Source organism: Ictalurus furcatus, chromosome 15 (genome assembly GCF_023375685.1).
Source record: "Ictalurus furcatus strain D&B chromosome 15, Billie_1.0, whole genome shotgun sequence".
Lineage (NCBI taxonomy): Eukaryota > Metazoa > Chordata > Actinopteri > Siluriformes > Ictaluridae > Ictalurus > Ictalurus furcatus.
This window is the reverse complement of record NC_071269.1, coordinates 4,635,539-4,651,419: the sequence shown is the minus strand read 5'-3', so window position 1 is coordinate 4,651,419 and position 15,881 is coordinate 4,635,539. Positions and strand designations below refer to the sequence as shown.

Below are 15,881 nucleotides of genomic sequence, written 5' to 3'. Positions count from 1 at the left end.
AAAACGGTTGCATCCCAAACTGCTCCCTTTAGGAAATTTAGGGCACTACACAAATTGTAACAAGCCGTTATTTTTGAAGCCTACTTAGTGCACTTTTGTAGTAAACATGGTGTGATTTGGTATTCAGCCCGAGTACCCTGTGTGCCATTGTGTGTTTTTGGCGCGCTGAGGCCGGTGCTGTATGCATGCATGTGCATGTGTGCGCGTATGTGTGTAGAGACTCGTGTGGAGGGCTGTTGCCTTTGAGAGCATCGAAGAAGACCTCTGTGTGAGTTCATTTTCTTATAAAAAAAAAACAACCGATTAAGCATTTTACATGCAATGCAACTCATGTGAGCTGCACTTGACTTGGTGTTTCTGTAGAGTTGGATTGAGGTAATGCATGCGTTGTTATTTATTCGTGCATTTCGAAGCCGCTGCTTTAAAAGTGTTCTCTGCTTAGGCCTCTGTTTGATAGGAGACTGAAATCAGGAAGACCGCTGAGTATTAGGAAAGAGATCCGACCTTATTAATGCACGCAATCTGATACAACAGCTGTGAGATATTTGTGCAATAATAAGTCGAATAAGATGTCGCACGAGCGAGGCTGCTTTCACCATGGAGATATTTGCTAGCACTCTAAGTAACAAGCGAACTACTAAGCTAAAACACACTGCCCCCGAGATGCATTGTCCTCACTCCATTTCACTAGCTTCAGTGAAATGGATTATACTCTGCAGATATGTATTGCCTGGAGTGAAGTCCTGTTTACTTGGCCCGCTATTCTTTCTATTGCTTTCCTGCTGCTAGTTAGTGCAGAACTAGCAAACGCGTCTAGCAATATCTCACGGCGTGTTTCTAACACGAGTGTCTTCATATTTAGCTTTTTAATCAACATTAATAAACAAACAGTGCGTTACTGTGGTGCAAGTAGTAACATTCAGTGCGACACTAAGTAAAAGAAAAAGCGTACACAGTTCTTAACTCATACGCTAACTAGCTGAGTTTGCTAGCTGTGCTCCGCCGCTGTAATGAAATGATGGCGGCTTCTATCAGCCTGCACTAGCTTGGCCATGCTTAGCAAGGAGAGCTAGCGAGTACTTGTGCTGTTAGCCGACTAAACAATTTTACACTACAGGTGCTTTCTAAATGAGAATGTTGGCAACTTTTGTTATAAACACACAGACCTAAAAAAAATAAATAAATACATTTGCACCAATTATTATAGTATTTTCGTTAACGACACACATTGTTTAGCGTCAAATGTGATATGAAAGCTAGCTAAGTGAGTTAGCTCTTTGCGGCACGATTGACTTTTATGCTGGAAATTTGTGTTTACTTGGAATGAATAATAAAAATATGATAATTTGTCATATATATATTGCCTTCTCGAGCACATTGAATATCTACAACCATTTCAAATGGTTTACAGTTGATTAGCTCTGAGCTAGGGGACATTTGTAAACTCGTGTCAGTGTCACTCATTGACTTTTCTGTGTGTTGTGAGAAATGTCTTTCTGCTAAAGTTTTTTATTAACAACTATTTGCAGCACGGTTTTGTTACTAACTAAGTTTGGTCTAAATTCCCCAACAGTGCACTCGTTTAGCTGTTAGGATATTGTTTCTCCAGGTGTTAAAGTTTTGAAATCCAGCTGTTTTTTTAGGTAACAGATAAACGTAAACATTAGACTGAATTCCTCACAAAACAAAGCTGTTAAAGGAGCTGAAGGTGCTAAAAAAAAGTTCTGCAGTACTTTAGTTCTGACAGATAGTGGGAAGTAGAATTAGTGCAAGAGATTTGGAGGGAAATCGGGGGGCGCACAGCTGTAAACACACAAACCTAGTCACTATTAAACACATAATTGTTCGCAACGCGAGACAACAATGTTAAGCTATAAGTCATAAAGCAAGCAAATTAACGTCAATTCTCTTGTAACCTTTCTTTTTCAGGGATGACGTTTGTGCCGAAGTTTTAATCAGCAGGTATATCATCAGACCCAGTTGGCTTGCTTTGAAATTGGACCAGAGGTAAGCACTAAGGATGTGAGGCATCATGATGCACTTTATCATTAAACCGCAAAACTCAAACCCTAATGTAAACTATCCGTATCATGGCCGAGTGAGTTCCTCGCGTTCCCGTCACCAACATCCACTCGTGGAACAGACTTTCCTTGGAGGCATGAAATACTACTTTAGAAACGTATCTCATAGAGTAAACAACTGTGCAAGTGTGAGCTTGTTGATGGTGGTGCATGTACACCCAAACGCCAGTGTGTTGGTGAAAATAAAAATGATTAAGCTTTCTAAAAAAAAAAATACAGTGGTGGTTGAGTGCAAACCGTGTCAGATGACATTAAATTTTTTGCTGAATCTCAAACCAGAGCAGTGGTCACCAAGCCTCTTCCTTAAGATCTGCCTTCCTGCATAATTATGGTTGGAACTAAAGTCTTCAGGAAGGTAGATCTCCAGGAACAGGGTTGTTGATCAGTGGTCTACACCGTTACTGTCACTGGTCTACACCGTTACTGTCACTGGTCTACACTGTTACTGAGGGCACTGGGAAGGGTGTTCTAGTCCATTATCTTATATACTGTTGTACGGCACAAACAAGGTGAATGGGAAGCCATTTGAGATTTGCCCCAAGTAGATGTTGGATTTTTCTTTGAACGCGGGGAAGAAATGCCACAGTAAGAAAATGCTGCTGTGGGCAATATGAACAAATTAAGGGGTAAGCAACATGATACAAATGAAACACAGTTCTTAGACATTATGCTATGATATCTCAGAATTGTGACGCAATTTATCATGGTGTTTATTACTGTATATCATGTTATCTTAAGTTATATAAATTGCAGTGTTTTTAAATCTGCCTGAAATCAAATTTTTTGAAGAGTGTAGGAAACTTTAGTATTACTAAAATATTTTTTGTGCTGTTTGAGAAGCAGAGACATTAATCAGGTCAGATCTGTGACGAGCGTGTTTGATCATTTGATCACTGCTCATGGTACTTGGGTAAGATAGGTAACTAAATTCAGCCGAGCTGCCTGCTAATAGTTTTCTGATAAGGAACTGAACGGCCTTGACTGGGAACATCGTTATGAAAACAAGGCTGTGGAATGAGGAGCACTGCTTTCTATCATGATGTTTTAGTATTTTCACACCGGCACTGGTTTCTGGTATGTGAAAACAATTCGTTTGCTGGGAATACAGGATTTAACAGAGCTGATATGTGAATATACAAATCTGGCCATTAAATTCACACCAATAACAGATTCAGTGAAGGCTCTCGTTGTCTAACCCCATACAGTTCACTGAATACTTACACTATGAAAGTGGCTTGCATTTCTGTGCCTAGTTTTTAATACATAATTCCTTTTTATTGCAGAGGGATCCTTTCCCTTCCTCACTCAGTCTCTCTGTTACTTGTGGGTGGAAAACAAGGAGTTTGAAGCAGTCATGGGAAAGAAGAGTCAGAACCGTGAAGATGACGAGTCTGCGTCCTCGGACGAAGAGGAATACGTGGTGGAGAAGGTCTTGGACAGGAGGGTTGTAAAGGGACGAGTGGAGTACTATCTTAAGTGGAAAGGCTTTACAGAGTAAGTTATCACCTGATTCATTTCCTATTGGTACTGTGTTGGCATGTCTATATTGTTTATCACTTATTTGCAGACTAATGTTTGTGCTTGCTGATTTGTCATTCCTAGTAAACACAACACATGGGAGCCAGAGAAAAATCTCGACTGTCCAGATCTCATCTCCGAATTCATGAAGACGTACAAAAAGGGCGGCAGCGGTGCGAGCACTCCGAGCAGCGGGACCAAGCCATCCAGTGCGACTCCGGCTCGCGCCAAAGAAACTGGCAGCAAGAGGAGAAACTCGGACGAAGAAGAGGAGGGCGGCAGCAAGCAGAAGCGGAAAAAAGAGGTGACTGGACATTTCGTTTTTGTTTAGCCTACATGCTGCTGTTTGGGGAAGGAGTGTGCTCTTGGCTGGTTAGTTTCGGTGCAGGTTGTGAGGATCTTCAGAATGGAATGTCAAGGACAGCAGTCACAGAAGGAAATGCAACTGCAACAGTCCTGTTTCTCTAAAAGAAGGTCATGATGTTGTCTTAGAAATTCTTAACGTTTTGTTTCTCTGCCCTGTTCAGGACGAGATCCTAGTTGCTAGAGGCTTTGAGAGAGGCCTGGAGCCAGAGAAGATCATTGGTGCGACGGACTCTTGTGGGGACCTTATGTTCTTAATGAAGTGGTGAGTGCCCGACTGTTTCATGACGAAACACATGTCACACCTACAGAACCATTGCATGACAATACAGAGTCAACGTTTGCTCAGCAGATCTCGGGCAGAACGTTATCGCTTTTTGTTGAGGCAAATGGGCCACCAATTTACTTCTTATTGTGTTGCCTTTAGAACAGGGTTTACTGTTCATTTACAGAGTCTTCAGAGTAGTTACTTGTAGGTGACGGTCACGCCTAGGTTAAGTGAAGTGTGAAACACATTGTTGAAATGTATATGCGTATTTATTTCGCGTGGATGTGAAGGTGGGGTAATGTAATTATTACCAGCGTACACTTTTTTTTCATCAGATTAAAGACACTCTAGGAAGTGGTCTTTTCTGTTGACCACGTATCGGTCGAGTTAGGGTTAACACAGATCAGTAAAATGTAGACAATAGCTGCGTTTACATGGACAACAGTAATCCACTCTTAATCCGATTAAGACCATACTCTAATTAAGAAACTACCATGTAAACAGCAATTTTTACTTACCTTAATCTAATTAAGGTCATAATCGAAGTAAGCAGTAATCTAATTAAGACAGGTGGAGTACTCCTGTTTTAGTCGCATTATGGACGTGTAGTATTGACATGTAAACACCTTAATCACATTATGAACGTCGTGTGGGAGTTTTCACCGCATTTTGCGACAGGACACGATCGCACACGGCAGTTTGGCTGTGTCCCAAATCGCATACTTTCCTACTATAGGCCTGTAGTGGGGAAAAATACATGTATCTCGGCTACTATATAGACGGTAACTATGCGATTTGGGACACACCCACCGCTTCAAGCAGTTGTCTATTAGCACGTATAGCGTGACAATTAATTAACTGCACTTAAAGCGTTCGTAAAAAAAAAAAAAAAAACACCCAAAACTGTATACGGTGCCATAACGAAGACGAACTGTATGTTGATACGTAAAATTCTGGAGGGTCGTTGGACGGCGTGGCGCATTGACGTAATGACGTGTGCTGTTAATCTAATTATGTTCTAGAACATGTAAAACGGGAACATGACAGGAGTATTCTAAAAGCGACTCATGTAAACACCTTAATCACATTATTACCTTACTTAGATTAAGGTCAATAATTAGATTATTGCTGTCCATGTAAACGTAGTCAATGTTTCAGAGAAACAACGCCTATATACATGAAATATATTACTATTGTTATATTATTATTTGTACCCCCAAATAAAAAATATTATTATTATAAAGTGCAAACTTTTTTTTTTAATATGTATTCACAAAAATTTATGTACATTTATATCTCTTTAAACATGTGTTAAAAATAACACATTTTAGTTTTTAACACACCTGCATGTCTAGTGAAGGACAACACATTTTGTGTTGCTTTTAACACAGTGTGTTAGTACATTTAAAACATGTATGTTAAACATGTATACACGAAGCTGTTAAAAAATAACAAAATTAACACAGATGTGTTGTTTATACTTTTTTTCCTTACAGTTGTACCAAAATGCAACTTGTTTGTATGCTAAAATTCTGCCCAAATGCTCACAAAATAAGCAAACAATTGCATGAAATTCAGGTGACATTTATTTATTAAAATCATTTAAACATGTGATAGATGTAAGAATTGGCGTTGATGCATCTTCTTACAAATCTCCCGGCCATCTGGGAAGACCAGAGTCCCACTGCCTTCCATTTGAAAAGCTCTAAAAGAGCTGTTTTGGTTAGCTGTTAACTACAAAATATGGACAGATGCCTTTGGGCTTTAACTGAAAAATTGTGTTACAGAATACCAAACTGTGTAATTTTGGAAATGTGACCTCCTCTCGCCTAATGAACAAAATAGCGCTGTAGCCTCACCAGGAAAATCTAGCTAACTTTTTATTTATTTTCCGGCCTTTAGCACCTCACTGCCAATTTTTTTGCACAACCTAATTAAGTCAACCAACATTGTTGGAGTAAATATTAATGCAAAAATGATAAATAGAAGTTTACCCTGCTATAGTTTACTTAAACCCAGAAATGGATGTGTATGCATGAACACTATAGCCGATGTATTGTGTAGCACGATTGACATGATGTGCAGGTCTTAACATTTTCTGGAAATTTCTTGAAAATGGTATTTAAAAATTACACCAAACATGCAAAGAGCCAACGTCATGAAATATTTGCGTATTAACTTGTAGTTTAACATCACAACTCTTCACACTGAGCGTGATGTTTGTATAAAGTTTAAAAAGCAACACCAAATAGATGGTCATTCTAGGGGTATGCTTCACTTTATAAACAAATTTGAGAAAAAATTTAGTCATAGTAGTTTGAATTTTGGAAATATTTAAGTGAAAATTATAATTATTAATGATCAGTGGCATACAAATAAGTGGTCTTAAAATGATAAACTATATTATCGCAATTATTTCTTGGACAACATATCGTCCAACAAAAGTAGTTATTGTGACCGGGCCTAGTTGTGAGGTGTACAGTGTAAGGTGCACATGAGCTGGATTTTGCACAGTGAGTCTAAAACCAACTCGCGCTGTCTCCACAGGAAAGACTCTGACGAAGCGGACCTTGTGCTCGCGAAGGAGGCCAATCACAAGTGTCCCCAGATTGTCATCGCTTTCTACGAGGAGCGTCTCACTTGGCATGAAGATGGGGAGAAGAAGGAGAAGGGTGCCGCAGCTGTGTAAGGCTCCATTCCCCTCCTAGAGACAGACACGAGTGCACTCACAATCCGTCCTTTGTTATGGACCATTTTCAAACCACCACTGGCCTCCTGGCATCAGAGGTCACTTCCCACCTTCTTTAGTCTCCTTTCATCTCCCATATAAACGGCAACTCTTTATCAAACAATATCTCAAGTATTGAGGGATGAGCGAGTAATTGAGAACTTATGCCAAGAGCTTGGGGAATGGAGATGTTAGACTGATGGAATCACATGGATAGTGTTTTTGCCCTGTTATTCTTGCAGAGCTTCACCCTCTTTTTTCATGTTTTTCATATGAGTATTGTGACCCAATGATATATATATATATATATATATATTTTTTTTTTTTCTTTTTCTTTTTTTCTGTGTGTGTGTTGACTTGATAGTTTAGATTCCATACAGCAGTTGGTGAAATGTATTGAGACAGCTGATATATTTTTTAAGTGTTTTATCAGAAATCGTTGTTCTGTATCTGCCGTGCTGGATTAGTCACATCAGTTTCATTGTCCCACCCCCAAATTAGATCGCCCCCCACCCGCTCTCTCTCTGAAATAATGTCCTGAAAATGCAGGACATGAATTTCACAAATCTAGAACCTATTTACTAGACATGAATCATTTTATCCTTTTTTTTTTTTTTTTTTTTTTTTTTTTTTTTTTTTTTTTTTTTTTTAAACAAAGTAAATTTCTTCATGAATAGTTCTAGATAAAAATCTAATTATGCCCAGATTATAAACAGTGCACTTCTTGCAACTGCTTGTGCTCAGACCAACGTATGGGGACAGTCATTACTTTTGTTAATGCTGGTGTTTTGCTTTGAGTTTGGGAGGGCACGCATCTTTGATGTTCATACCTAAGTGCCCCACCTTGTGGCCATTTGCTAAGCATTTACGCTTCATGGGGCCACCAGTTTTAACTGTAATGAGCTGTTGTGGCTGCAGACTTGAAGTCAGACCTAATGGTCACTTAAATACCAGTTGAAATTGGGTGTGGCCTGTTTTTGTAGTGAAAATCTGTAACCACACCACATTGAAAGACCCCTAACATAGACTGTGACCATGTTACTGTTTGCCATGTCTGTCCCTGCCAAGGTTCAGTTCTCAAAGCGAATCAAAGCTGTACCTGTCCTTAACGGGGTTATGAGCTCAGGTGTTTAATTGTAAAGCTGTGTTTGTAGAGCCACTGGACGAGTAAATAAAAAAAAAAAAAAACCCAATAAATTTCCTGACTTTCCTTGACATGACATAGCTACTGATTCTGGAAAAAAAAAACAACCCAAAAAGTCTAACTTTGTCATGCCGAATGTAGTCAGACGAAAAGAACTGACTTTCTTCAGATTTTCATTTTCTTAGCTTTTCTTCTATTGTCTCCAAAGCAGGCGGTAGCCCCTTTAAAACTCACAGCCAGGTTATGTTTAGACACCGAGGGGAAATGTTGGGAATAGACTTCAGATGTGCTATGGACTGCTATGATTTAGATACTGTAATGTATGTGTGTGTGTGTGTGTGTGTGTGTGTGTGTGTGTGTGTGTGTGTGTGTGTGGTTTAAGTCCCAATTAGAGAAGTCTGTTTGTTTTATTTTTCTTTTCAGATTTCTGGATGGAAATAACTATTGCCTATGTTGTCTATATATCTCACTTTCATATGTACGGCCTGACTCTTTTTGTTGTCTTTATCTCATGTTACTGGAAGTTCCTTCCCATTTCTGCTTGTTTCATCAGATACTCATGTGTTTTCAGAATAAGATTTTGATGTCTTTTACCTATAGATTTTTTAATGTCTTGTATCAAATTGTAGTAAACCTAGTTTTCCACACGAATTTGATAGTTTTTTCATTTTAAATCCACAATATGGACGTGTTTTGATTTGATAGTTCAAAGGCAGACTTGAAAGCCAAACATGTTTGTGTCAATAGAAGTGATTTTTTGTATCGGAAGTTTAAGAACACAGGTTTTATGGTTGAACATTTCCAGCAGATGGTGCTATTCAGCTACACTCTTATGTCCAGACCAAATCTCAACACAACCCATAATATATCAAACTGTGCTGGTGTTGGATGTTATTTGTTGATTTGATTACTTGTATTGGTGTAGAGAACTGTACATTTTCCTATAAAAAAAAAGCAGAGATCACTGAGCAGCAAAAAAAAAAACAAACAAACAAAAAAAAAACCAACTTTGAGTATGTACATGCAAGGACCAAAAAAAAGAAGTTTGAGATGTTTTAATTTAATTTTTTTTTTTGAGGAATTCCATGGATGCTTTTCTTTGATTTGTTTTACACTCTCTTTACACACACACACACACACACACACACACACAGAGTATAGCAGTAGCTGTACACCATTACCTAGTAGTACAACGTTTGACATTTGGTCTTAATATATTCCTCATGGTGGCTATTATTGATATTCTTGGAGAGCGTTTTATAAATTAGCCCACACAACTGCTTACATGTGAAATATCTTTCTCACAGCTGTGTTTGTAAGTGTAGAATGTTGCGGACATTCAGTCAAAACTGTCAAATCAAAATAAAGAAATTATAAATAAGACCAATTGCTGTGACAACAGATTTGAGATTCAGAGAGACTTTCATCGTTCATTTTGGGCAGAACAAATGCACCTGTAATGTTACTTTTAAACATTCTATTTATTCATTTGTTTATCTAAACATTTAAACATTTCTAAAAAATTCTTTCAAATTTATTTATTTAAACATTTTGATTTTAAAAATATTTAATTGTTGGATTTTTTTTTTTTAAAACATTTTTTTGGAATTTGTGTTTTGCATTTTATTTTTTGGAGTTTTTATGTTTTTTGTGTTTATTCTTTGACTTTTATTTACATATTTAGAGATTTATTTTTGTTTTGAATTGTATTTATTTATTTATTTTAGAGCTTTTCTAAAAGGCTGAATGGATATAAGAGGTCTAATATTAGATGACTAATCCAAAATCCAACATATATTTTTACAACATGAACTAAAAATGTCATAAAATTAAATATGAAATACAGGTTTCTGATGAGATGGGAGTCTGAAGCTGTTGTAATATCAGTCCCTCCATGATTTTTGCGATTGCAGAAATGAACGCAAAATCAAGCTAACTCCGCAATATTCGGAGGAGCTGGCATTTTTTCAAAATAACCACAGATTTTCTGCAGACTTGGGCCAAGGTGAATCATGTGATGTCATCACAGCGTGCATTCAGCCCTCTTCGATTCATGTTCGTCGAACGTGAGTGCAGCTAATAGCTCTCGTTTACCAACAAACATCACTGCCAAAAGAATTTTGTGCAATTGCTATTTCGACAATTCAGGTAGTTTTCCACAAAAAACTGCAAGCTGCATTGCAAATTTAGAAGAAAACAAGCTGCAACAAAACCAAGAATTTTTGTCTGCAACAATTACTAAAAATAAAAAACCCCACAAAATCCTGTACGGACTGTAATATGGAACAACTTCATTGGGATGCCTGTTGCTCCTCTCACTTCTGCACAGCTCAGAGCACTAAAGACAAGCAATCTTTCAGTCCCCCCATTTTTCCCCCCCTCCAGCTCTTATGCATAGATGGTTGCTTTCCTGCCTACCTCAATGGCAGTGGAATTTTCCAAAGTGAGGGTGGGGGGAGTGAGAGAGAGAAAGAGAGAGAGAGAAAAGCTGGATCGTTCCAAATGGAATGCAAAGGTCACCAGTAAATTTGCAGCCGTGGGGAGCGGAGGGAGTGCGAGGCAGCATGCTTTATGGGGATCTGGGCCTCTTCTGATGCACCAACGTCTCCACCTGGAGGAGAAACTCTCAGACGGGCTGGATCTGCTGAAAGAGAGAGAGGAACAAGGGTGGAGAGCCAACCGATTTGGAATTTGGAAAGAAAAACAGCCATTCAGACACAGTGGAGAGTGCGCGAGACTATGTGTGTGTGTGTGTGTCTGTTTATGTGGACCAAATGTTCCCATTTGATTGAGAACCAAGAAAATATTAAGAAGAAGATATGGAAATGCAAATAAGAGAAATTAAGTTTTGGTTTAGATGTAGGTATAGAAGCATTTATCTATACTACACTACTACATGGTATAAATCCATGGAAAAGATTTTATGCATATGATTACCTTTTATTTTTTTTTAAATTAAGAAAACTACTAGGCAGCTGGAAGGCTATCAGGGTAAGATGAAAAACGAGATTGCCCGAGTGAGTATGTGCTTATTTACTACAGTCTTAATAGCCTCACACAACAGCATAAAACAAGACAGAGTGTTTGGGTTTCAGTATGTTTATCCTCAAATTAGTTTGAGCTCCTACAAATCCACCCGGCTAAAACGGGAGCCTGGATTACTAGGTGTTTATGAGTGTTTCGTCAAGAGCCAGCACGACTCAAAGCGGGGATGCACAAGGAAACAGTTTGTCTCTGCAACCTTTCGACCAAATGAGCTCCGCTGGGCTTTGCTGGGCTTCGGGGCCACTGTGTGTTAGCCAAATGGATGAGTGTCGAGGGGGCTGGCAAGCAGCTGTGGCGGGGGGCTCGAGTCCAGTGAAAGGGCTGCTGCAGAGGGCTGCATTAACACTGCAGCTCTTTCTTTCTCCACACACACATACACACAGTCTCTCCACACAGTGCTTGGGTTCCAGTACCTCACTGTTTACTGATATGGGAAACAAAAACAGAGCTGTTTCCTTCCAAATCCCTTGGTTGTAATATATTATCTGCTTTTTGACCTTGAACACAACTGTACCATGAGCAGAGTGTTATACTATGATACAATACTCAGTCTCTTGCTAGTACAAGGTCGTCCATCTATGCTGCTGCTTCTGGACACCATTACGCCTCAGACCCTGTCGGTCCCTGATTCGTGCACAATGGTGCAGCGCCATTGCAATTTGGGTGCCAGCCGTATTCAAAGTGCAGCAAAGCATTGAGACAAAAGCCCTCGTGCTCACACGAGCCCCTCCCCGCTAGCCCTTCTTCCCCTCCTGCAACCGAGGGAGCAGGAGAGTTATGGCAGTCATAAAAAGCAGATAATGCATTGTTAACTAATTCTGTCTGCTCCAAGCTGATGTATCAAGCACTCTAAATCTCCACGGCTCCAATAAAATGCAAATGCTAATGCCTGCCGTGCGTGAGACGATACGGTCCAGGGTCCAAATGCTGCGAGAGGGACGTCGCAGAGGGGCCCAAGCACTGGTAACTCAGCCTGTTTGAAAGGCTGAGCTGGGATCGGATGTATAGTAAGTCACTATAGCTTAAATAATACAGTGTGTGTGTGTGAGAGAGAGACAGAGAGAGAGAGAGAGTGCACCATTTACTGGTATTACATATCCATTGTTTAGTGTATAAAAGCTGGAAAAATAGATGGTCCAAAGCACTAGTAGCACAAATCTTTGGTAGCCTGAGCTATGATCGAATACATAGGAAGGCTCTGTAGATTAAATAATTCAGTGTGTGGGTTTGTGTGTTGTGTGTACGCACTACCTCAGTAGTATTACCTACCCATGGTTCTGGGAGTAAATGCTGCGAGAGGGTCATCACAGAAGGGTAACAAACGCTGGTAACAAAGCCTGTTTGATAGGCTGAGCTGGGACCGAATGCATAGGAAGGCACTATTGCTTAAGTCAGGGGTCTTCAATCTTATTCGCAAAGGGCCTGTGTGTCTGCAGGCTTTTATTCCAGCCAAATTGGTGGCACACTTCATAGTTGATTGGAGACCAAGATGAACTGAAAGTGGAATCAGGTGTAGCTCCTGCTTGGTCGGAATGAAAACCTACAGCCACCCCAGCCCTTTCTGGATGAGATTGAAGATCTCTGGCTTAAATAATACAGTGTGTGTGTGTGTGTGTGTGTGTGTGAGAGAGAGAGAGAGAGAGAGAGAGTGCTTCAGTGATAACCAGTAAATTCTACAACAGAGATGTCATAGAGGGGCCCAAGCACTGTTAGCACAAGGCCTGTTTGGTAGGCTGAGCTGGGAGTGAAAGTGTAGGAAGGTGTTGTAGTTTAGTAATACTTAGTAATACTGTGTGTGTGTGTGTGTGTGTGTGTGTGTGTGTGTGTGTGTGTGTGTGTGTGTGTGTGAGAGGGCAAGAGAGCACTGATTCAGTGTTATTACATACCCATGGTTCAGGGTGTATATACTGGAAAAGGGCACCATAGAGGGGGCCAAGCACTGGCAGCACAAACCAATTTGCTAGGCTGAGCTTGAAGTCTCTGTAGTTTAAATAATACAGTGTGTGAGTGTGAACTGGTTCAGTGGTATTACATACGCATGGTACTGAGGCCACACCTCATGCAGCCTCCATGGACAATGGAATGATGGGAGAATAAATGTCATGTGTAATGCCCTGCCCACTGATTCATGGCCTGTTTCAAACGAGCTCAGGGCAAATCATTACACCGCTTTCTATGTATTATTTACAACATTTCGCACAAGGGGCTTCAATGTAGAAATATTAATCATGTTTGCCTCCAGGTCAGTGTAATTATCAAAATGTTGAGCGCTAAATTGTGAACGTTCGTCTTAAGGGTTTAGGTAAGCTTTACAGGAAACGAAAGGGCGTCACAAAGGTTATATTTGTAAATATATCCATTTAATTATAGTAATATACCTTAATGATTTCTTATTCAGTTCTGTTAGTGGGGGAAGATGATACATCTTGTGTTTGGCTTTTTTATATGACCATGTGAGTTTTAAATGGTTACTTTTCTTGTAACACTTGTTGTAACTTGCTGAGACTAATGTCAATTCAGATCTATAGTTTCATTAACAAGCAATCCTGCACCATCACTTAATGATGATTTGTGCTAATTCAAACTCTGAGCTGTAGACGATAAATTATTTTGTAGATGGGAGGGTGTGTGTGTGTGTGTGTGTGTGTGTGTGTGTGTGTGTGTGTGTGTGTGAAAAACAAGAGAAAATGAAAACTATATGGAGCATGACAACTGGAATTGTGCTATGCATGGACTGCACTGCTTATTCCAAAATATCACAGAGGCATGTGATAACCTTGTGATGATTTGGCCTGTAAGAATTCTCTAGATTCCAGTGCCTACACACGATATGGCTCATTATAGTAAATTGCATTAAGGCTAAATAGACTTGAGATTGAGTTGAGAGAACCACCAGTGTGTGAAGGTATCCACGGTTTGTCTTTGTGAAACCAGAAATATAGGCAGGAAAGCACAGAAGTGACAACAATTCACATTTTAGGTGGAGGTTAGATGATCAACAGTAGGCTATGGATTTGACCAGTTCCTTTGTGCTCTTATCTAATGACACACACACACAAACACACAAGTGCCCACAAATTGGTTTCTGTTTTGCAACCCCTAGCGAAAAACTTCTGCATATTTCTGGGTTGTTTTTGGTCAGCACGGCTTCCTAAATTTATGATGTCGACTTTTCGGCGCCCGTTGCTGTGTTAAAAATCTTCTCAAGTTTCCTGACTCGTGGCTGAGAAGTGCATTATGCTCATACTCATAACAGACACTTCCGGTCTCACGTCAGAGCCTCATGGGGCTTGAGACATGGCTTAGTTTTTTCAGTAGGCCTTGAGTTTCAAGGCTGTAACAAACTTTCCTTTAAAACATTTTGTATTGGTTTACTCTTGAAAAATGCCATTTCCCTTTCAGTTGCTTATTTACTTCTATACTTCTTCCTTTGTTCACAGATAGAATGCTGCTAACTTCATAATTGGCATTACAGAGTCTAATATAGTTAGGTTTTTTTTCTCTCTCTCACAAAAATCCTAGGTCCCTCCTTTTTCCATAGCCTACTATGTTTTGTTTTGTTTTTTTCCCTAACTGTCTGCATGGGCACCCACCAAAGCAAATTTCTCATGTGTGAAAATGTGTTTAGCTAATAGAAGTTTCTGATTCTTTTGATTTTCAGGCAGGGCCGATGGCACATCTGTCTGATGGAAAACCCGGCGGCCCGTCACATGCGTCTCGTAAAAGTGTCAGAAAATGACGAATATTACTTTCAGGCAGAGATGCACCATGAATGGAGGGATTATTCTCTCGAGTGTCCGTGAAATCCCTTGGCTTATCGTTGCAGGCCTGAGCTGTGATTGAAATTCCCATGCTCCAAAAGTTTTAGCTGAAAAAACTACCACGTATACACAACACGTGGGAAAGGGTCCAGTTTATAAATACAGTATATCTCGAAAATGCTTCATTTCAAAGCACGGCTTTGCGAAACATTAAACCGGTTTGTAATAAATATAATGCGATTTACCCACAAACATTGTTAAATGGTGTGGATATATTAGGATATCGTATGGTGCTGATACGTGCCAAGCCCACAGGATCAGAGGGCAAGCCACACAGTAACAGCACATGATATGCCTCATGGTTACGATCATCTTCATCATCCTCAGACTTCATCAAAGCTGTCACGCTCTCAGTGGGGTGAAATACAGGCAGGGCAGCCTTGCAGGAATCCTGAAACGTGAGAGAATTTGGAAAGGAAACAGATGGTAGTTTCCAGCAGACACCTACCCGTTTACGTCTGCGGTTCTCTTTCTTTCTTATTTTTTCCCCCGGTTCTCACTTCTCTCATTGCTTTCTTTTCTTCCTCTCTTTCGATCTGATCACTCTTTTGCCTCCATTCCCACTCTCGAGCTCTCATCCTCCCGTTCCCTTGCTTCCCATATTTCCCTCCTGAAACTCCCTCCTCTAATATTTGGGCTCTGATCGAAGTGTTCCGTAGCATTTTCCAGACATTTAAATCTGTCCACATGTAGCACAGTGATGGGAGTTAAATAGCTGCATAGCTAATTCCCTAAATCATTCTTGCATTTTTTTTTTGCTTGATAGTCCAAGACCAGCACAAAGAACCCTATATATATAAAAAGTACAAATGTACCCTTCCACTTCTGATCTTTTGACCAATAACCAAATTTTCATAAGTTCCATAATAAATCCAAAAGTGGATACACATTTTTATACATGGTTTGTGGTTTG

At 39.8% G+C, this 15,881-nt stretch overlaps 1 protein-coding gene across 1 annotated transcript; it reads left to right on the top strand.

Moving 5' to 3' along the window:
* Positions 1-142: 142 nt before the first annotated feature.
* cbx5 (chromobox homolog 5 (HP1 alpha homolog, Drosophila)) lies at positions 143-8,749 on the top strand. The gene is made up of 6 exons (XM_053643030.1): positions 143-268; positions 1,930-2,007; positions 3,365-3,575; positions 3,684-3,903; positions 4,127-4,227; positions 6,778-8,749. Exons 3-6 carry the CDS (start codon positions 3,436-3,438, stop codon positions 6,917-6,919), a joined length of 603 nt encoding a protein of 200 aa, XP_053499005.1. The 5' UTR covers positions 143-268; positions 1,930-2,007; positions 3,365-3,435; the 3' UTR covers positions 6,920-8,749.
* Positions 8,750-15,881: the final 7,132 nt, after the last annotated feature.

What these genes read in the sequence shown, in the direction of transcription:
- cbx5 (XM_053643030.1), top strand. Translation starts at nt 3,436, where the DNA reads ATGGGAAAGAAGAGTCAGAACCGTGAAGATGACGAGTCTGCGTCCTCG. An exon ending in AGCAGAAGCGGAAAAAAGAG is followed by an intron (nt 3,904 to 4,126) that starts GTGACTGGACAT and finishes TGCCCTGTTCAG; the next exon opens with GACGAGATCCTAGTTGCTAG. An exon ending in CTTATGTTCTTAATGAAGTG is followed by an intron (nt 4,228 to 6,777) that starts GTGAGTGCCCGA and finishes CTGTCTCCACAG; the next exon opens with GAAAGACTCTGACGAAGCGG.